At 46.1% G+C, this 22,250-nt stretch overlaps 1 protein-coding gene across 2 annotated transcripts in view; it reads left to right on the top strand.

The window, feature by feature from the left end:
- LOC140716517 (spectrin beta chain, non-erythrocytic 1-like) overlaps positions 1-22,250 on the top strand; it is a 205,206-nt gene that overhangs the window by 30,190 nt on the left and 152,766 nt on the right. For both annotated transcript variants that reach the window (XM_073029317.1, XM_073029316.1), the window contains exons 7-12: positions 4,479-4,594; positions 11,262-11,374; positions 13,896-14,083; positions 18,598-18,715; positions 20,126-20,284; positions 20,539-20,841. In XM_073029317.1, coding sequence (XP_072885418.1) covers positions 4,479-4,594; positions 11,262-11,374; positions 13,896-14,083; positions 18,598-18,715; positions 20,126-20,284; positions 20,539-20,841 — 997 coding nt within the window. The remainder of the gene's footprint in view (positions 1-4,478; positions 4,595-11,261; positions 11,375-13,895; positions 14,084-18,597; positions 18,716-20,125; positions 20,285-20,538; positions 20,842-22,250) is intronic.

Below are 22,250 nucleotides of genomic sequence, written 5' to 3'. Positions count from 1 at the left end.
ACCCTTGGACAAGGTGTAGCACCTGCTTAGCCCCCCGATCAGGGTCATGTGAAGCCATGGGAGCAGGTGGTGGATGGTCGTACGAGCAGCCGGTGCAGATCACAAGTCCTGGTTATGCGACCACTGACACCAGGCAGACAATCTCTGAAGAGTATTGATGATGGTTGGGGTCACCCGTCTTGGAAAGACACCGACCAGAAGAAGGCAATAGCAAACTACCTGAGTAAAAAAACTTGCCAAGAACAGCCATGGTCACAGAAAGGTTATGATCACCCATGTCAAACGACATGGCACAAAATGAACAAATGATGTAGGAGAGGAGGGATAGACTGATCGTAGAGTGAGCTATAAGGTTGGCTCAATATTCTGGCCTGAAGGGCCTGTAATGTGCTGTAGTGTTCTGTTCTGTGTTCCAATCTTTTTTATATTTCACTTAAAACTGCCTTCACTTTCTTCATTCTAAAGAAATCGAACCCAGACTGCACAATCTAAACTCAGTAGCAATTTTCCAAAATTTCCGGGGCTGGCACGATGGTGTAGTGGTTAGCATAACGCTTTATGGTACAGGTGACCCGGGTTCAATTCCTGTCACTACCTGTAAGGAGTTCATACGTTTTCCCCGTGACCGTGTGGGTTTCCTCTGGGTGCTCCGGTTTCCTCCCACAGTCCGAAGGCATTGGTCATTGTATATTGTCCCGTAGGGTAGGGTTAAGACGGGGCTCGAAGGGGCCAGAAGGGCCTGTTCTGCACTGTATCTCAATAAATCAATCAATCACTCATCTCCAATGCAGACGCATCATTCTCATAATGTTGAGTCCACAACTCTACAGAGTGCTCAAGCTGGATCTAATTCTAGTTTGGTCTACCTGCTCTTGGATGCATCAGCTAATAAATAGAAACATCCTGTGTGCTTTTTTTTTAAGCACCTTATCGACTTGACTTGCCACCTTTAAGGATCTGTGTACGTACACTCTGGAGTTCCCCTATTCAAAGATTCAAAGTACACCTATTATCAAATTCTGGATGCAGAATACCACTCTGAGATTTGTCCTCCAGCAGGCAGCCACAAAACAAAGAAAACACCAGGGAACTCGATCAGGAAAACAGCAAACACCCAACGCGCCAATAAAAAAGAACACATTGCGTAAGAGGACAACACATAGAACATCAAACATCAAACAGTAGTGTTCATTTTAATTTAGTTCTATGCCACACAACTAGCCCCATTGCAAAGTGTTCTTTGCTGAAGCACCCCAGACCGATCAAATTGCTCAAAATCGGTAGAATAAAAGAGTAACCAGAATCCAGGAACACATGCAACATGAACCCGAAAGCACCGCCCCCCCCCCCCCCCCGAATTGAGTCCTCAACCTCTCCAATCAATCCTTGCAATCAGATCCCAAGACTCCTGCATTTTCCACTGACAGCAGCCACCGGTCAAATGCAGGGGGATGGCACTAAACACCGTGCTGTCCTCTGCCTTTGTCCTCGTCGACTTCAATTTTGCTCAACGTCTCAGTTGAAGAAAAGCATTGGAATCAATCATGAGCTCGAGCCCTGTCTCCAGGCTCCCATATCATTCAACATGGCGGTTGTGGAGGTCAAGTCTGTATGGATATTTAAGGCTGAGGTAGCTAGATCCTTGATTGGTCAGGGTATGAGGGGATAGGGGGAGAGGGCAGGAGATTGGGGCTGAGAGGAAAAATGGTTCAGCCATGATGAAATGGCGGAGCAGACTCGATGGGCCAAATGGCCTAATTCTGCACCTGCGTTTTCTGGTCTCATGATCCAATATCCCCTCTGAATCTGCGTTCTTTGCAGTTGACTATTATGAGAAAAGGTTTCTTCGCCAATGGTTCAATTTAATATTAGGGAATCTATCAAGTATATAACCTTACTCTTCGCAGACATCCACAAAACAGAAGGAATAGCCCAAAGAATGAGTCACGGATAAACATTGGAATCCTGAAGCCCCCATTCCCCCTCCCATGCACAAGCAGCAGCCAAAGCATTAACTTCTCTACCCAGCCTATATTTTTACATACCGTAGGCTGCCCTCCCTCACCACTTTCTCTGTTCTCAGAGCAACAAAAGCAGTCGAGGTTGGATAATGGGGAAAAGGTATAACACGATCTGAGGAAGACCTTTTCACCCGGAGTGTGGCTGAAATCTGGAACGGTCTCCCCCCCCCACCCCCCGAGAGGATGGTGGGGGCAGAGACCCTCGCAAATCGAGTATCCAAAGGAGAACTTGGTGAAACATACAAGATCCTCTGTGGTCGGGACAGAGCGCATGTGGAGATCACGTCTCCTCTTGTGGTTATATCTGAAACTAGAGGTTAGAGTTGGTAAACAAAGGAGTTCTCAAGACGGATCAGACTGCGTTCTTGTTCCCAGTGTCATACAATGTTTGGAACTCCTAAAAATAATAAGTAAACAGAATGTCTTAAGGGCAGAAACAGATTCTCGATGAGCAAGGGGGTTGTAGCAGTTCCTTGAACAAGCCAGCGTTGCTTAGGTACTAAGTACAGTGGGGGCAAGTAGGTGTTAATCCTGTATGATGCACTCTCCAATTCCAATAACAAAAGTTCCAAAGTCCAAGAATACAATCGATCTTTAATTAAGAAATGAGCAAAGAAACTATCTTGATGGGATACATCCCACAAAAGTTAATGGATACCACCCAGTAGATCACAGATAAAGCCCTCCCAACCATTGAAGACATTGACATGAAACGTTGTTGTAGGAAAGCAGCATCCATCATCAAAGATCTTTTCTCACTGCTGCCATCAGGTAGAAGATACAAGAGCCTCAGGACTCGCATCACCTGGTTCAAGAACAGTTATTACTCCTCAACCATCAGGCTCTTGAACAAAAGGAGATTACTGCACTCACTTGCCCATCCATTGAGATGTTCCCACAACCAATGATCTCACTTTAAAGACTCTTTATCTTGTTATCTCACATTCTCGTTATTTATTGCTATTTATTTATATTTGCATTTGCACAGTTTGTTGCCTTCTGCACTCTGGTTGATCTTTCATTGATCCTGTTATAGTTACTATTCTATAGATTTGCTGAGTATGCCCGCAGGAAAATGAATCTCAGGGTTGTATGTGGTGACATACATGTACTCTGATAATAACAATTTACTTTGAACTTTGAAACTAATAAAACTAGTGATATAACAAAATAAACAGTGTATTAAATGAACTTAAGCCAAGTGTTCTTAAATATATTCGAGAAAACTCAAATGTATTTAACCCATATAGGTTAACCTTCCATTAACCTATGGAAGTCTACCACTTCCAGTAGAAGTGGTAGAGGCAGGTTCGATATTGTCATTTAAAGTAAAATTAGATAGGTATATGGACAGGAAAGGAATGGAGGGTTATGGGCTGAGTGCGGGTCAGTGGGACGAGGTGAGAGTAAGTGTTCGGTATGGACTAGAAGGGCCGAGATGGCCTGTTTCTGTGCTGTAATTGTTATATAGATAGATAGATACTTTATTCATCCCCATGGGGAAATTCAACATTCTTTCCAATGTCCCATACACTTATTGTAGCAAAACTAATTACATACAATACTTAACTCAGTATAAATATGATATGCATCTAAAATCACCCTCTCAAAAAGCATTAATAAATAGCTTTTAAAAAGTTCTTAAATAGTTTACTAAAATACATTGAATGGTAACTTAAGCTCAGTCATAACCCCGGCACTTTAACATATCTTACCCCTGGCAGTTAAATTGTAAAGCTGAATGGCATTGGGGAGTAATGATCTCTTCATCCTGTCTGAGGAGCATTGCATCGATAGCAACCTGCCGCTGAAGCTGCTTCTCTGTCTCTGGATGGTGCTATGCAGAGGATGTTCAGGGTTTTCCATAATTGACCGTAGCCTACTCAGCGCCCTTCGCTCTGCTACCGATGTCATACTCTCCAGTTCTGTGCCCACGACAGAGCCCGCCTTCCTTACCAGCTTATTAAGACGTGAGGCATCCCCCTTCTAACTTATATGGCTATATAAGTGATTTTAAATGTGTTTAAGCTTTCATAGGCAGCTAACGAAAAAAGATATCACCCCCTAGCTCAATCCCTTAACTCAACACAAAACCAGACTGGCCCCCAAAGACAAAGGCTAAACTCTTTGTTTCTACAACGCCCCACCCACATGACTAATAAACGTGCAACACACAACAGAATACAGACTGAAAATAGATATATGGATCCTACAGGGATGAAAGTTTATAGCAAAACTGAGGTTACATTCAAATCAGCTGGGATCTTATTAGATAGTTGAACACCCCGGACTGGGTGATCTACTCCTGTTTGATATAACATCTCCAGTTCCATAGCCCTGCCTCCTCTGCTGACCCTAGGTTCCATCTTCCCTGTCGTCCTGTTATCTCCGTGCCTCTGAATCTAGTCAGACATCCAGGATTTGTGATGTAATAACCTGCTTGTTTGACCCTTTCAGGCAAGATCTTATTGACTTCAGCAAGCTGCAGAAGTCCAACTCGACCTTCAACCTCCAGCAGGCATTCAGTGTGGCTGAGCAGAGACTGGGAGTTGCCAAGCTGCTCGACCCTGAAGGTATGACCCCAGCATCCCACTTTAACCTCTTCCTTGGGTGAGGGTCTGTGTCAGGGCATTGCTGATCTGTAGTGTGTAGGTATGCTGTATTGTCCAGCCAAGCTATATATTACACATTGGCAGTAAATACCAGTTCCACATGTCTGAAAATCCATGCTGAACCTGTCCTGGGAGTGTGTGATGGGACAGTGTAGAGGGAGCTTCACTCTGTATCTAACCCGTGCTGTCCCTGTCCTGGGAGTGTGTGATGGGACAGTGTAGAAGGAGCTTCACTCTGTATCTAACCTGTGCTGTCCCTGTCCTGGGAGTGTGTGATGGGACAGTGTAGAAGGAGCTTCACTCTGTATCTAACCCATGCTGTCCCTGTCCTGGGAGTGTGTGATGGGACAGTGTAGAAGGAGCTTCACTCTGTATCTAACCTGTGCTGTCCCTGTCCTGGGAGTGTGTGATGGGACAGTGTAGAGAGAGATTCACTCTGTATCTAACCTGTGCTGTCCCTGTCCTGGGAGTGTGTGATGGGACAGTGTAGAGGGAGCTTCACTCTGTATCTAACCCGTGCTGTCCCTGTCCTGGGAGTGTGTGATGGGACAGTGTAGAGGGAGCTTCACTCTGTGTCTAACCCATGCTGTCCCTGTCCTGCAAGTGTGTGATGGGACAGTGTAGAGGGAGATTCACTCTGTATCTAACCCACACTGTCCCTGTCCTGGGAGTGTGTGATGGGACAGTGTGGAGGGAGCTTCACTCTGTATCTAACCCGTGCTGTCCCTGTCCTGGGAGTGTGTGATGGAACAGTGTAGAGAGAGCTTCCCTCTGTATCTAACCCGTGCTGTCCCTGTCCTGGGAGTGTGTGATGGGACAGTGTAGAGGGAGCTTCACTCTGTATCTAACCCGTGCTGTCCCTGTCCTGGGAGTGTGTGATGGGACAGTGTAGAGGGAGCTTCACTCTGTATCTAACCCGTGCTGTCCCTGTCTGGGAGTGTGTGATGGGACAGTGTAGAGGGAGCTTCACTCTGTATCTAACCCGTGCTGTCCCTGTCCTGGGAGTGTGTGATGGGACAGTGTCGAGGGAGCTTCACTCCGTATCTAACCCGTGCTGTCCCTGTCCTGGGAGTGTGTGATGGGACAGTGTAGAGGGAGCTTCACTCCGTATCTAACCCGTGCTGTCCTTGTCCTGGGAGTGTGTGATGGGACAGTGTAGAGGAAGCTTCACTCTGTATCTAACCCATGTTGTCCCTGTCCCGGGAGTGAAGAGATTTGGCATGTCAACAAATACATTCAAAAACTTCTATAGTTGTACCATGGGGAGCATTCTGACAGACTGCATCACTGTCTGGTATGGAGTAGCTACTGCACAGGACTGAAAGAAGCTGCAGAAGGTTGTAAATCTAGTCAGCTCCATCTTGGGCACTAGCCTACAAAGTACCCAGGACATCTTCAGGGAGCGGTGTCTCAGAAAGGCAGCATCCATTATTAATGATCTCCAGCACCCAGGGCATGCCCTTTTCTCACTGTTACCATCAGGCAGGAGGTACAGAAGCCTGAAGGCACACACTCAGCGATTTCCAGAACAGCTTCTTCCCCTCTGCCATCTGATTCCTAAATGGACTTTGAAGCTTTGGACACTACCTCACTTTTTTTTTCAATGTACAGTATTTCTGTTTTTGCACATTTTAAAAAATCTATTCAATATACCTAATTGATTTATTTGTTTATTTATTATTATGTTTTATTTTACTTATTATTAGTTTTTTTTCTCTCTGCTCGATTATGTATTGCATTAAACTGCTGCTGCTAAGTTAACAAATTTCACGTCACGTACTGGTGATAATAAACCTGATTGATTGTGGCCTCCTGGAAGCTGTGTATAACATAGTCCAGGCTCCAGAGCAATTTTGGTTGCCCTGGGAGTCCATAAAGCACCTCAAATTGTGGCCTCCTGGAAGCTGTGTATAACATAGTCCAGGCTCCAGAGCAATTTTGGTTGCCCTGGGAGTCCATAAAGCACCTCAAATTGTGGCCTCCTGGAAGCTGTGTATAACATAGTCCAGGCTCCAGAGCAATTTTGGTTGCCCTGGGAGTCCATAAAGCACCTCAAATTGTGGCCTCCTGGAAGCTGTGTATAACATAGTCCAGGCTCCAGAGCAATTTTGGTTGCCCTGGGAGTCCATAAAGCACCTCAAATTGTGGCCTCCTGGAAGCTGTGTATAACATAGTCCAGGCTCCAGAGCAATTTTGGTTGCCCTGGGAGTCCATAAAGCACCTCAAATTGTGGCCTCCTGGAAGCTGTGTATAACATAGTCCAGGCTCCAGAGCAATTTTGGTTGCCCTGGGAGTCCATAAAGCACCTCAAAATTTTTGGTAGCCATGAAACCAAGAAAGAAAATAAAAGAAGGGCAGCACGATCATCAACCCCCAAATCCCTCCTCCTGCACAAATAAAATGAGCAAAAACAGAACAGGTACATCCCTCCTTCCGCACAAAACATGAACAAAAGTAGTACAGACATATCGATTTTACCCCCCCCCCACCCCGAATCTCCCTCTCCGCACAACAAAAATGAGAAAGATCAGGTGAAAAAGCACAGAATATAATAAACTGTAAGTCTGAAAAATAGTCTATAGTCCAAGTTCACATCCAAAACGCAGACAAACCTGGGGAGCACTCTCTGGGTCCATTGGCAGACCTTTCCCTCTGCGCAGCAGATGGGCCATAAGACAGTCAGCCGGTACTCACCCTCCGCACTCGCCTTGCTGCTTAAATCGATGAACAATATAACCATATAACCATATAACAATCACAGCACGGAAACAGGCCATTCCGGCCCTCCTAGTCCGTGCCGAACTCTTAATCTCACCTAGTCCCACCTACCCGCACTCAGCCCATAACCCTCCACTCCTTTCCTATCCATATACCTATCCAATTTTACCTTAAATGACACAACTGAACTGGCCTCTACTACTTCTACAGGAAGCTCATTCCACACAGCTATCACTCTCTGAGTAAAGAAATACCCCCTCGTGTTTCCCTTAAACTTTTGCCCCCTAACTCTCAAATCATGTCCTCTCGTTTGAATCTCCCCTACTCTCAATGGAAACAGCCTATTCACGTCAACTCTATCTATCCCTCTCAACATTTTAAATACCTCGATCAAATCCCCCCTCAACCTTCTACGCTCCAATGAATAGAGACCTAACTTGTTCAACCTTTCTCTGTAACTTAAGTGCTGAAACCCAGGTAACATCCTAGTAAATCGTCTCTGCACTCTCTCTAATTTATTGATATCTTTCCTATAATTCGGTGACCAGAACTGTACACAATATTCCAAATTTGGCCTTACCAATGCCTTGTACAATTTTAACATTACATCCCAACTTCTGTACTCAATGCTCTGATTTATAAAGGCCAGCGTTCCAAAAGCCTTCTTCACCACCCTATCTACATGAGACTCCACCTTCAGGGAACTATGCACTGTTATTCCTAGATCTCTCTGTTCCACTGCATTCCTCAATGCCCTACCATTTACCCTGTATGTTCTATTTGGATTATTCCTGCCAAAATGTAGAACCTCACACTTCTCAGCATTAAACTCCATCTGCCAACGTTCAGCCCATTCTTCTAACCGGCATAAATCTCCCTGCAAGCTTTGAAAACCCACCTCATTATCCACAACACCTCCTACCTTAGTATCATCAGCATACTTACTAATCCAATTTACCACCCCATCATCCAGATCATTTATGTATATTACAAACAACATTGGGCCCAAAACAGATCCCTGAGGCACCCCGCTAGTCACCGGCCTCCATCCCGATAAACAATTATCCACCACTACTCTCTGGCATCTCCCATCTAGCCACTGTTGAATCCATTTTATTACTCCAGCATTAATACCTAACGACTGAACCTTCTTAACTAACCTTCCATGTGGAACTTTGTCAAAGGCCTTGCTGAAGTCCATATAGACTACATCCACTGCCTTACCCTCGTCAACATTCCTCGTAACTACTTCAAAAAATTCAATAAGGTTTGTCAAACATGACCTTCCACGCACAAATCCATGCTGGCTACTCCTAATCAGATCCTGTCTATCCAGATAATTATAAATACTATCTCTAAGAATACTTTCCATTAATTTACCCACCACTGATGTCAAACTGACAGGTCTATAATTGCCAGGCTTACTTCTAGAACCCTTTTTAAACAATGGAACCACATGAGCAATACGCCAATCCTCCGGCACAATCCCTGTTTCTAATGACATCTGAAAGATCTCCGTCAGAGCTCCTGCTATCTCTACACAAACTTCCCTCAAGGTCCTGGGGAATATCCGGTCAGGACCCGGAGATTTACCCACTTTTAAATTTCTTAAAAGCGCCAGTACTTCCACCTCTTTAATTGTCATAGGTTCCATAACTTCCTTACTTGTTTCCCACACCTTACACCATTCAATATCCTTCTCCTTAGTGAATACCGAAGAGAAGAAATCGTTCAAAATCTCTCCCATCTCCCTCGGCTCCACACATAGCTGACCACCCTGATTCTCTAAGGGACCAATTTTATCCCTCACTATCCTCTTGCTTTTAATATAACTGTAGAAGCCTTTCGGATTTACTTCCACCTTATTTGCCAAACCAAACTCGTAACTTCTTTTAGCTTTTCTAATCTCTTTCTTAAGTTTCCTTTTACATTCTTTATATTCCTCGAGCAATTCCTTTACTCCATGCTGCCTATATCTATTGTAGACATCCCTCTTTTTTCGAACCAAGTTTCTAATATCCCTTGAAAACCATGGCGCTTTCAAACCTTTAACCTTTCCTTTCAACCGAACAGGAACATAAAGATTCTGTACCCTCATGGAAGCTTTATTTGGCGCAATGGAGTTGAACACCAGCTTGCGCCCCGCCTCGCAGCCCACCCGCCACATGGCTCGCGCACGCTGCCTCTGTCTCATGGAACCCTCTCGGAGACTGCAGGGCGCCGAAGCACCCAAACGATCTCCAAGCTTCTGCATTTGCCTCGATGTTTCGATACTCTTCGTCACTTTAATTGACGAAATGGGGTCGAACATCAGCTGGCAGCCTGCATGCCAGGAGGTTCGTGCACACTGCCTCTGCCTCCCGGAGACTGCAGAGCGCTGGACCACCCAAACAATCTTCAAACAGCAAAACACTGACTCCAACAGTTCCAGAATATCATCCAAGATAATAAAAAGCAAAATTAAAAAAGAAAAAGTGACATGAATGGTTTTATGATCTAGCCAAAAAATGTGAACTGAAGGAGCATTATACGCAGGTACCATCTTGACTATCAGGTATTCAACAAGTATTCAACATCTCTACAACAGGAAAGTTTGAGTGACTTTTAAGCTTTTGAAGATGGTAGGTTTAGATAGAAAGGGACAGGAAGGTTAAGTGTGTCAACAGGAAGTCGGAGATTGAATAGATTGTGAGGTGAGGATTTGTTTCAGAGAGCTGTTGGGATTCAAACCCTCTCCCTGATAAATGACAGAAGCTGAAGAACCTTGTGCAAGTGACAGAAGTGGGAATAGTGATCTAAATATGACAGTCTTTCAAAGGTCCAAACATTATCCTGTGTGGTGCGGTACAGGGTGGAAACGTGTTCTCGGATGGACAGGTGAGCGGGAGGGCCAATTTCTGTTCCGTACTATTCTTGACTGGAGAAAATTGAAGGTCAGTTGCAAAATTTCTTGACCTCAATGCTGTATTGTCGATGGGTTGAAACAGTCAGTGGAACCTCCGCTTAACCTCAGCTTAAGCAGTGAGGTCCAGGCTATTGTTGATAATGAAGAAGGCTGACCTCGTGCTTGGTTTGACTTGTTCTCTGATTCTGGCAATTTACTTGCAGATGTTATGTCACCATGCAAGGAGACCTCATCAGTGCACTGCTAATAGTGCTGTGTCCTCAAATGCCTGGCCTATAAGATCTCATGTGGGGACTGCAGCAACTATTACATTAGCCAAGCTGGGAGAAAACCTTCTGCAAGGATCCATGGACTTGAACTGGCTGTCAAGCGACATGACTAACTCCCTCTAGGTTTAACCCATGAAGATCAAGAGGGGCACAAATTCGACTGGGCTTCAGGAAAGTCATGGCGCAAGCAAAGACACGGCATACAAGAGAGTTCCTAGAAGCGTGGTTTTCCGCAAACAATTCTGTAAAGAAATGTATAGATCGCGATCCTCTTTATGAGCCGATGTGGGCAAAATTCCAGACCACGAGCACAATGTTTGCCATGCAGCCAATCAGCGATGAGATTTCCTCCCCATGTCACATGATATCCAGTCAGCTGACTGATAAATATATAAAGGCCAAGCGTTCGGAAGACAGACCCACGACTAACAGTGCACTGATAACGTCCCCTTGTATGGTGACAGAACGTTTGCAAGTAGATTTTGCCAAGATTGGAGAACAACTCAACCCAACTATCAACCACCCGTGCTACACATTTTCTGAATTATTTCCAGGCTGGTCTCTTGGTTTCAATCACAGACAAGCGAAAATCTGCAGATGCTGTAAATCCAAGCAGCACACACAAAGTGGCGGAGGAACTCTATGGTACTTTTTCCCATAGATGCTAACTGGCCTGCTGTGTTCCAGCAGCATTTTGGGTGTGCTTCTTGCTTTCAATCTCTTGCTCTTCTTCCAGATGTGAACACTGAAAACCCAGATGAGAAGTCCATCATTACCTACGTGGTGTCCTATTACCATTACTTCTCCAAGATGAAGGCGCTAGCCGTAGAGGGCAAGAGAATTGGCAAGGTGGGTACTTACAGGTGGAATGAGCCACTCACTGCCCTGTCTCTCAGGTACCTGTTGAGATTCCAGTGCCAGACCTTGACAGTTCATGGCCAGTGGCCCACTGAGCTCCCTTGCTCTCAGACCTCACTAGCTACTCTGTGACTTCTCATCTTTGGTCAGCTTCCTGTCCATCCTTTGCACTTAGATGTCCACGGTTTCTTTTCCAGCATCCACTCCCCGCCCCACAACCATGGCATCTCCTTTCCCATTGCGGTCAGCTCTCCCCTCACTTCTCATCTCGTCTCACCACCCGCTCCTCATCTCCCTCTGTCCTTCACGCCCATTGCCCTGCACCCTCCCCCTCTCCAACTCTCATTGATTGCTCAGATTTTCCTTCCTGGCTCTGGTTTAACCAACTCTTTCTCTGTCTTTCCACCAGAATTTGCTTTACTCTCCACTGATTTGTTTCCTTTCCTCCGGCACTAGCTGCTGCCTCTCGCTCCTGTGGGGCCTTCCATCATTACACTAGCCTCCCTATTACTCCTTGAAATTGACATTTGTAGTTCACTCTCGGCTTCTGAAGTCTGATATTTTCCCCTGTCTCTCCAAAACATCCCGGCCTCCTTTCCTGCCTTTATAAGATCTCTCCTTATGGGTTACGGATTCCTCACTTGTGTCTCTCACAGCCAACCCCACGCTTTTTCTCTGTGTCCTTGCCCAGCACACACATCCACCATTCCAGCTTCCTCTTGCTTGGTTGAAATCACGACCTGTCTCCCAGCATGCACTGTTCTGAGCGTTGCAGCTTATTCTCACTTTCAAGGTGTCATCACCTTGGGAGTTCCCACTGCCTCTGTTATTTCTTGCTCTGCGGTCTCTCATTTTCTGGATCCTGGACCATATATACCCTCCTCTGCATGAGGGATACCCTCATCTCTGTTGCTGCATCTGCCCTGTGTTGCCATGCCTTTCTCTGTCACACACTTACGCCCATGTGCTCTCGTGTACCGACGCTCTCTCGCTCCTGCACCCTCCCTCGCTCTCTCGTACTCGCACCCTCATTCACTCTCACTCCCTCCTGCGCCCACCCCCTCGCCCTCTCCGCCGCTCCCTCGCCCTTCCTCGCGCACTCTCGCCCTTCCTCGCGCTCTCTCGCCCTCCCGCTCATCCTCCACTGTGCTCCCTCATCTTCCCTCGCCCTCCCCTTGCTCCCTCACCCTCCCCCACGCTTTATTGCGCTATCATTCCCTGATTGCTTTCTGTTCCCTTGCCATTTCTCTACCACCTCTTTTATTCTGTGCTCTTTTTCCAGTCAGTGACCACTTTATTTGGTATACAGTACCTTTACACCTCATTGATTCAATATCTCATTAGCCAATCATGTGGCAGTGATTCAGTGCTTTAAAGCATGCTGACATGGTCAAGAGGTTCAGTTGTTATTCAGTCCAAACATCAGAATAGGAAGAAATATGATTTAAGTGGCTTTAACCGTGGAATAATTGTTAGCGCCTGGTGGGGTGTTTTGAGTATCTCAGAAACGATTGATCTCCTAGGAATTTCATGCCCAGCAGTCTCTGGAGTTCATAAAAATGGTGTGTGAAAAACATTAAAAACATCCAGTGAGTGACAGTTCTGTGTATGAAAATGACTCATTAATGAGGGAGAGGTCAGAGGAGAATGGCCAGACAGATTCAAGCTGACAGGAAGGCAAAATAACCACATGTTACAACAGTGGTGTGCAGAAGAGCATCTCTGAATGCACAACAGGTTGAACTGTGAGGTGACCATACTTCAGCAGCAGACCATACCTGCTGTGCTCCTCTTCTGCACCTGATAAAGTGGCCCTGATTGTCTCTTTAAGCAACTCCTCCCCTCTCTATCTGCACACTGTTGCCTGCTCCTTGAACCTGTCTACTACCTGGCTGCTCCACCCCTCCACTTGACCCACACATCTCCCCTAGTTCCCTTTGCTCTCCTCTTCCTTTATATCTCTGTCTGTCTCTGTTCAAGATCTCCCTCTGTCTCTGTCCCTCTGTCTTCAATTGTCTTGTCCCACCTCCCACCTCATCCCACCTCCCACATCCCACCTCGTCCTCCCACCTCCCACCACCCACCACCCACCACCCACCTCGTCCCACTCCCTCCTCTCACCTCGTCCCACTCCCTCCTCTCACCTCGTCCCACTCCCTCCTCTCACCTCGTCCCACCTCCCACCACCCACCTCGTCCCACCTCCCATGTCCTCCCTCCTCCCCCCACCTACCCCCTCCTCTTACATCCTCCCTTCCCCCTTGCCCCTACCTACCTCCTCCTCCTTTTACCTTCCCCCTCCCCGCACCCCTTCACCCCCGCCTACCAACCCGCTCCTCTCTCCCACTCTCGTCACTCCCCCTTCACTCTCTCTCTTCCCCCTTCTCTCTCCCTCTCTCACTTTGTCCAACTTTTTTCTCTCTGTATGTATATCTCTCTTCCCCTCTCTGCCTGTCTGTCTCTTTTTTTTTCTCTCTCACTCTCTCTTTCTGTCTCTTCCTGCTTCGTGACAGGTGCTGGACAACACATTGGAGATTGAGCAGATCATCGCGAGGTACGGGGCACTGGCAACCGAGCTGCTGGAGTGGATCGAGCGAACCATCGGCCTCATCAGCAACCAACGCTTTGCAAACTCTTTGGCCGGAGTCCAGCAGCAGTTCCAAGTGTTCACCAGCTACTGCACCGTGGAGAAACCATTCAAGTAGGTGACGGCGGCCGATATTCGGCATGGTGAAGATTTAGCCTGTCTGCTCATTTCCCTCCTCTATAAATCCCATTTCCTGTCTTCTATATATTTTTCAGCTTATTTAACGATAAAACACAGTAACAGGCTCCTTCTGGTGCAATGAGCGCACACTACCCCATTACACACATGCAAGGAGGCTTTTCCCGTTGAGTTTGGGTGGGACTGCAACTACAGGTCATGGGTTAAGGGTAGAAGGACAAATGCTGAAGGGGAATACGGGAGGGGGGGGGGGGCAACTTCTCTGCTCAGAAAATGGTGACAGTGTGGAGCGAGCTACCAGCACAAGCGGTGGATACGATTTTGATTTCAACGATTAAGAGAAGTTTGGAAATATAGAGGTCACTTGCCAAAAGCACTCAGAGACCGAGTACACAGTGTTGAGACTGTATGACGCGCTTTCCAAATAATAAATTTCCAAAGTCAAAAATACTACTTCTGATCCTCTGTTGTGAAACAGTGAAGATGAACAATCTTGTAGTGATTTAACAAAACTAATAGAATTAAAACTAGTGAAATAAGCGGTATAGAGAGGGAGCTAAATTAACAATCAACCGAAAATACCTTCACCCCCATGGCTCAGCCCTGGCTCTAACTAGACTAAACTGACCTTAGACAAAGTATGAATACGTAACTAGACTCATTTGCTCCTACCACGGCCCAACCCACGTAACAAATTACAGATAATAAACTTAAAACACAAAAGACAATCCAGACTGCCAGAAAATAAATACCTACGGTGCCTATCAAAAGTAATCACCCCCCCAGAAGTTTTCATGTTTTATTGTTTTACAACATTGAATCACAGTGGATTTAATTTGACTTTTAAAATGAATGCAGCAAACTGCAGGGAATTCCTGGAGGAAAACCTGATGCAGTCCGCAAGGGAACTGCCACTCGAGAGAAGATTTGTTTCCCAGCAAGACAATGACCCCAAATGTAAAGCCAAAGCTTCACAAGAATGGCTTAAAAACAACAAAGTTAATGTCCTGGAGTGGCTAAGTCGGACTCCAGACCTCAAATCCAATTGAGAGTTTGTGGCTGGGTTGAAATGGGCTGTTCACTCACAATCCCCATGCAATCTGACAGAGCTTGAGCAGTTTTGTAAAGAAGAACAGGGAAAAATTGCAGTGTCCAGATGTGCAAAGCTGATAGAGACCTATCCACACAGACTCAAGGCTGTAGTTGCTACCAAAGGTGTATCTACAAAATACTGACTTGAAAGGGGTGAGTAATTGTGCAATCAATTATTTTGAGTTTTATATTTGTAATTAATTTTGTAGATATCTATTTCCACTATTTCCACTTTGACATGAAAGTCCTTTTCTGTTGATCAGTGTCAAAAAAGCCAAATTAAATCCACTACAATTCAATGTTGTAAAACAATAAAACATGAAAACTTCCGGGGGGGGGGGGGGGGTTGAGTACCTTTTATAGGCACTGTAGCTCCTAAAGGATAGGTACAAGAATGGGAGGGGTATGCAGGGCTGTGGACCAGGTACAGGTCGATGGGAGTAGGCAGTTTAAATGGTTCAGCATGGACTAGATGGGCCAAAGGGCCTGTTCATCCGCTGTAGTTTTCTTTGACTCTGTGTGACCAATTAACCTACTGAGCCGTACATCTGTAGAATGTGGGAGGAAACCTACGCAGTCACAGGGGGAATGTACAGTCGGCCCTCCTTATCCGTGGATTCTGTATGCGCGGATTCAACCAACCGCGGATCGGGAAAACCCGGAAGTTCTCTCTCCAGCACTTGTTGCTTGAGCATGTACAGGCTACTTTTTCTTGTCATTCTTCCCTAAACAATACAGTATAACAACTATTTACATAGTATTTACATTGTATTAGGTATTATAAGTAATTTAGAAATGACTTAAAAGTACAGGCAGTCCCCGGGTTATGAACGAATTCCGTTCCTGAGTCTATCTTTAAGTCGGATTTGAGGTCGGAACAGGTACATCCGGTATTATTTAGTGTCAGCTAGTCAAACGTTTTCCCTAGTATATTTTACCTTTCTATGCATATAAAACACTTTAGAAACATACGTATTTCAATAATTTAACCAGTGTGTTGCTTAGTAATAATTGTAGCCTTCATCGGGGCAGGGCCTTTCACATGCTCCATTAAAATTGTTCCGATTGTTGACCGACTGTAGCCTAATGCTTTTCCAATGACCGATGAATTTCACCTCTTTCCGATTGCTTTATTACTTCCACCTTATTTTCAATCGCGATCGTGATTATTTTTGTGAACAGAAACACTGCGGATCCAGAGCTGCGCCGCCAGGTCCTAATGTCCACCGCACGGAGACATGTTAAATAAAGTCTGGGGTTCCGCTGGGTCCTAAAGACCACCGCAATGATACATATTAAATAAGGGACTTGAGCATCTGTGAATTTTGGTATCCGCAGGGGGTCCTGCGACCAATCCCCCGCAGATAAGGAGCGCCGACTGTATTTCTTTACAGCAGTGGGAATCGAACCTGGGCCACTGGCGCTGTAGTGGCGTTATGCTAATCGCTACGTTATGGTGCTGCCCGTTCTGTCTGTCTGTCCTGAGCCTCCCAATTGACTGAATTGACAAATACTGAAAAGCTTGGACAGAGTGGACGTAGAAGCAATAGTTACATTAGGTGGGAAACTCGTGGATCTGAGGGCACAGCCTCAAAATAAAGGGATGTCCCTTTCAAACTCGGTTAAGGAGGAATTTATTCAGGCAGATGGTGATGAATTTGTGGAATATGTTGCCACAGAGGATGGTGGAGGCCAAATCATTGGGTGTATTTAAGGCAGAGATTGATACATCCAGAGACAGAGAAGCAGTTTCAGCAACAGGTTACTATCGATGCAATGCTCCTCAGACAGGATGAAGAGGTCAATACTCCCCAATGCCATTAGGCTTTACAATTCTACTGCCAGGACTTAAGAACTTTTTAAAAGCTATTATTAATGCTTTTTGAGATAGTGATTTAGATGCATATCATATTTTTTACTGAGTTAAGTATTGTATGTAATTAGTTTTGCTACAACAAGTGTATGGGACATTGGAAAAAAGTTGAATTTCCCCATGGGGATGAATAAAGTATCTATCTATCTATCTATCTATCTATCTATCTATGTTCATGATTGGTAAGGGTGTTGAGGGTCACAGGGAGAAGGTAGGAGAATGGGATTGGAAAAGGAATCAGCCATGGTTGAATGGCGGAGCAGACTCTGTGGGGCAAGTGGCCGAATTTCGCTCTTATCTCATCTTCATCTTGGGTGGCAGGTGGCAGTGTGGAGGTACGTCTCTACTAAAGGAGGTGTAAAGAGCTCCTTCCCTCCGCTAGCCTGCAGGTCACCCTTAGGCAAGGTGTAGCATCTGCTTCACCACCCCTCCGAATAGGGTCATGTGAAGCCGTGGGTGCAGGTGGTGGGTAGTCGTATCTCTACAGAGGTGGTTTGCCATTGCCTTCTTCTGGGCAGTGTCTTTCCAAGACAGTTGATGCCAGCCATTATTAATACTCTTCAGAGATTGTCTGCCTGGCGTCAGTGGTCGCACAACCAGGACTTGTGATCTGCACCGGCTGCTCCCACGGCTCCACGTGACCCTGATCAGGGGGTTAAGCAGGTGCTACACCCCAAGGGTGACCTGCGGTCTAGCGGAGGGAAGCAATTCCTTACACCTCCATTGTCAGAGATGTATCTCAACACTGCCACCCAACCCCTTCTTTGGGGGTAAAAGATGTTGATTATCTATGCTTCTCATATACCTCAATCAAGCCACCCCTTAGCCTCTCTTTAATTTCTCCCCTTAACTAAAGTTCTTTAATGCAGGTAACGTCCTGTGAAAATTTTTTTTAAAAACTGCATTTGTTGCAAATCCTTCTTGAAACAAAACAAAGTGTTGGAAATATTCAGTAGGTCCATCAGCAGCCATGGGAAGAGAAACAGAATTGATGTTTCTTGCTGAAGAGTCTTTACTCCTCTCTCTTTTGTTGAAGACCGTTCACTCCTCTTTCTGCAGTGCGGAGGCGGTGATGTTGCCCCGGCTGCTGTGCTTTGTACCTGTGAGCTTCGCGGCAACTTGTCCTGCTTCTGTGATAAACTGAGACTGAGGCTTTGGGCCTACTCTGGGCTGCTCTGGTGATTTGGATCTCAGGACTCAATTTAGTTTGGAATGCTGTGCTCGCTTCTATTGTTTGCATGATTTGTGTGTTCTTTTTCCTCTCTCTGCTCATTGGGGGGGTCGGTTTTTATTTTTTTTTAAAGTGTGTGTTTTCGGGTTTCTTGTTTCATGGCTGCCTGTAAGCAGAGAAATCTGAAGGTTGTGTAATTTATACATTCTTTGATAATATACTTTGAATCTTTGAATTTTGAATCAGGGCCCAGTCGGATGGGGTGATGGTGCTGCTTCTGTGGGAAATCATTTCACGGGGTGATGGGTGTGCAGTTTCTGTGTGAAATCTCTGGGCTTTGCTCTGTCTCCTCAGGTTTGATGAGAAGGGGAAGCTCGAAGTCCTGCTGTTCACCATCCAGAGCAAACTTCGGGCAAACAACCAGAGGCCGTACGTCCCACCTGAGGGCAAGCTGATCTCTGATGTCAACAGGGTCAGTGAGCGGTTTATTGGTGGCCGTCAGGGCTGGAGGTGTCTGTCTCCACCGTTCAGTGATCCAGCCACAGTGAAGTGTACCTGTTGCTGACTGTGTTTTTGCAGCGGGCTCCCTTCCCGTATGAAGTGTAATGCACACAATGTCCTGGCGGGACTAAGCAGGTCAGGCTTCACCTTTGGAGAGAATCAATCAATGCTTTTGGGCTGAGACCCTTCCTCAGGTCTCCTCTCTGGGGATACAGTCTGACCTGCTGAGTTCCTCCAGCACTTTGTGTGTCTTACAGCGGATTTCCAGCACCCGCAGAATCTCTTGTGGTTGTGTCACAAACAGTACTGTGCAGAAGAGCTAAGCACCCTAGATTTTTCACGCAAGTTTTATTTTAGGTGTTTACTTTTTCTCTTTTGCATTAGTGTGTCAGTAGAGAAAAGTAATTTTTAGATTTCCAAGCATTCATTTTCCAAAAAATTAAATGTGACAGAAAAATTTTTGTACTTTGTTAACGAAAGTGATATATTAAGTAATAGACCACTTTTCAAATAAAAACTTGATTACTTTGTAGGTATCCAGCCCAGTGTATGATTAAACAAACGGATGCTAATGATCGATAACATAATGAATTGAATGAACTAAACTGATTAACTGAAACAGAAACGGGTGTACAAGGAATCAAACTGGGTGAAGGACAACCAAACTAAAAGATGAGTGGGACAGTTTAACCTTCAAATCATTAATTCTAACACTGTGGCAAGAATGAGTGGATCATTTACTGTTTCATGCCTTCTACAGTAATTTTGATATTTAGGAACTTTTTATTATATTTTTTAAAGCATTTTTGCTTTGCACAATTGAAGCAACATCAATAACTCTGAAACGTGAGTTAAGGTAGGCTTTTATTGGCTGGATGAAAGAACAAGCAGCAAGAGGCCACCACACACCATCCTGGAGACTGAGGAAGGGGCTGTGCCTCCAATCGCCTTTATACCGGGGTCTATGGGAGGAGCCACAGGAGCAGTCAGCAGGGGGGGGCGTGTCCAGATAGGTATATGTAGTTCACCACAACAATTTAATTTGCATGTGCCTAAGACTTTTGCACAGTGTTGTAGGAAGCAGGAGTCCTTTGCACTCACTCAGCGCAGTAGGTGTTACCCTAGGTGCCTGTGCTGTCTCTTGACTGCAGTGCTTTCCCAGAGGCCAGTGCACACTGGATCACACTGGTGTCCCAGAACCCACTGGATCAGAGTATTGTCCTGGAAGTCAGTGTGGCGACTGGATCAGAGCATTATCCCAGAGCCCAGTGCAGTCACTGGATCACGGTGTTGAGCCAGACTTCGCCCTAGGCTGTATGCTGCCTCCTGCGGGCCCATCCGTGACTGGGTTTTCACTAAATGGTTTACTTTTTCCCTGCAGGCCTGGGAGAGGTTGGAGAAGGCGGAGCACGAGCGAGAGGGGGCGTTACGGAACGAGCTCATCCGGCAGGAGAAGTTGGAGCAGTTGGCGCATCGGTTCGATCACAAGGCCGTGATGCGCGAGACCTGGTTAAACGAGAACCAGCGCCTTATCTCACAGGTGGGTGATGGGGAGGTGCGCATAGGGTTTGCGGGCAGTCTGTGCACTGGGTGGCATGGTGCTGGGACAGGCAGGTCCTTGCAGGGAGGGAGAACGGGGGACAGGTCCTTGCAGGGAGGATGTTCGCTGACAGGACTTTGCAGGAGGGAGAATGGGTGATGAATTCTTGCAGAGAGGGTGTCAGGTGATGGGTCCTTGAAGGGAGGGCATGGGTCCGAGCTGCTCTTTGAGGTGCAACTCTCTCCCAATCCCAGGATAACTTCGGCTATGATCTCCCTGCCGTGGAGGCGTCCATGAAGAAGCACGAAGCCATCGAGGCGGACGTGTCCTCCTACAAGGAGCGGGTGCAGGTGATCACGGAGCTGGCTCGGGAGCTGGAGTCCGAGGGCTACTACGACATCAAGCGCATCTCCGCTCAGAAGGACAACATCTTGCGTTTGTGGGGCTTTCTCCAGGAGACGCTGACGGCCCGCCGATCCCGCCTCGAGCTCAACCTGTCCCTGCAGAAGATCTTCCAGGAGATGGTCCACATGATTGACTGGATGGAGGAGATGCAGGTAAGTACCTGGAGATCATCCCTCCGAACCTCAACCTCCCAAGCCTTATCTAGGCTTCCATTTTCCATTGCCTCTGTAGCCACTCACTCATGCCCATCACCAAAAGCATCAAACCTCTCCTCCTCAATCCCTCCCATTCCTTCTTCACCTGATATTCCTTTGCCCTCCATTTTCACATCAACCATTCATCCTTGTGAGAAACTGTACCTCAGAGAGACAATGGACAATACTACTGAGGTTTGATATTGAACAATGGACTTCATTGTTCTAATTGTATTCTTTTTTGTTTAATACATGTTTTTCTGATGAACCTGATGTTATTACCTGCCCGTGATGTTGCTACAAGTAAGAATTTCTTTGTAGTTGCATATGTGTGAACATTTGACAACAAACTCAACTTTGATCTCACTCAAAAATAGTTGTGGTTGAAGGTCTATCAATGCCAGGATCCCTCAATGACACTTCCCCTCAGGGCAGTGTCACCTTCTGCTGTTTCTCACGCCCTAGGACAGTAGAGCACAGCAACAGGCCCTGGTCACGTTGTGCCAAACTAAACTTATCCCTTTTTCCTACGCAAGGTCCATATCTGCAAGTTCATCTGCCTATCTAAGAGCTGCTTGAATTCCTCTATCGTATCTGGCCCACCATCCACCTAGTAGCACATTCTAGGGACCCATTGCTCTCCGTGTTGTTAAAAAATATGTATATATGTCCTACACATCTCCTTTGAACATAAATAGGAGCAGGAGTAGACCATCTGGCCCGTTAAGCCTGCTCCGCCTTTCAATAAGATCATGGCTGATCTGACCATGGACTCACCTCCAACTTCCTGCCTTTTCCCATAACATGCCAACCCTCGCCTTAAAGTGCATGCCATTTGGCATTACACATTCTGAACCCAGGCTATCTGGCTATCTATGCCTCTCATAATCTTATAAAGTCTTCCCCCACCTTTTAAAATCAATTCATCTTTTTTTCTCCGGACCTGCTGAAGGGTCTCGGCCTGAAACGTCGACCGCACTTTTTTCCATAGATGCTGCCTTGCCTGCTGAGTTCCTCCAGCATTTTGTGTGTTGCGCAGATTTCCAGTGTCAGCAGATTATTTTCTTGTTTTTTTATAAACATCCAGGAGGTTTCCGCCACCGCAAGAGTTTGTTGGGAAGGACCGCTCTGTTGGGTTCTTCTCCTACTGGTGAGGGAAGGGCCAGGTGAGGGGGAAGGAAGCCCCTCAATTATTATCGTATTTAATATGAAACATTTCCACCATGGATGGTCACCAGCCTGGCTGTGAAAGGAGGATTTTGGGCACAGGGCTAGCAACCCCATCCCGTAAAAACCCGGTGCTGTTAAAACACCAGCAGAGGTTCCAAAGACCTCATCTCTGGATGAGGAAGGAGAAGATGGACTAC

This window comes from Hemitrygon akajei, chromosome 25, assembly GCF_048418815.1.
Source record: "Hemitrygon akajei chromosome 25, sHemAka1.3, whole genome shotgun sequence".
Taxonomy (NCBI): domain Eukaryota; kingdom Metazoa; phylum Chordata; class Chondrichthyes; order Myliobatiformes; family Dasyatidae; genus Hemitrygon; species Hemitrygon akajei.
Note: the sequence above shows the minus strand (reverse complement) of the source record. Positions and strands in the feature narration are given on the sequence as shown.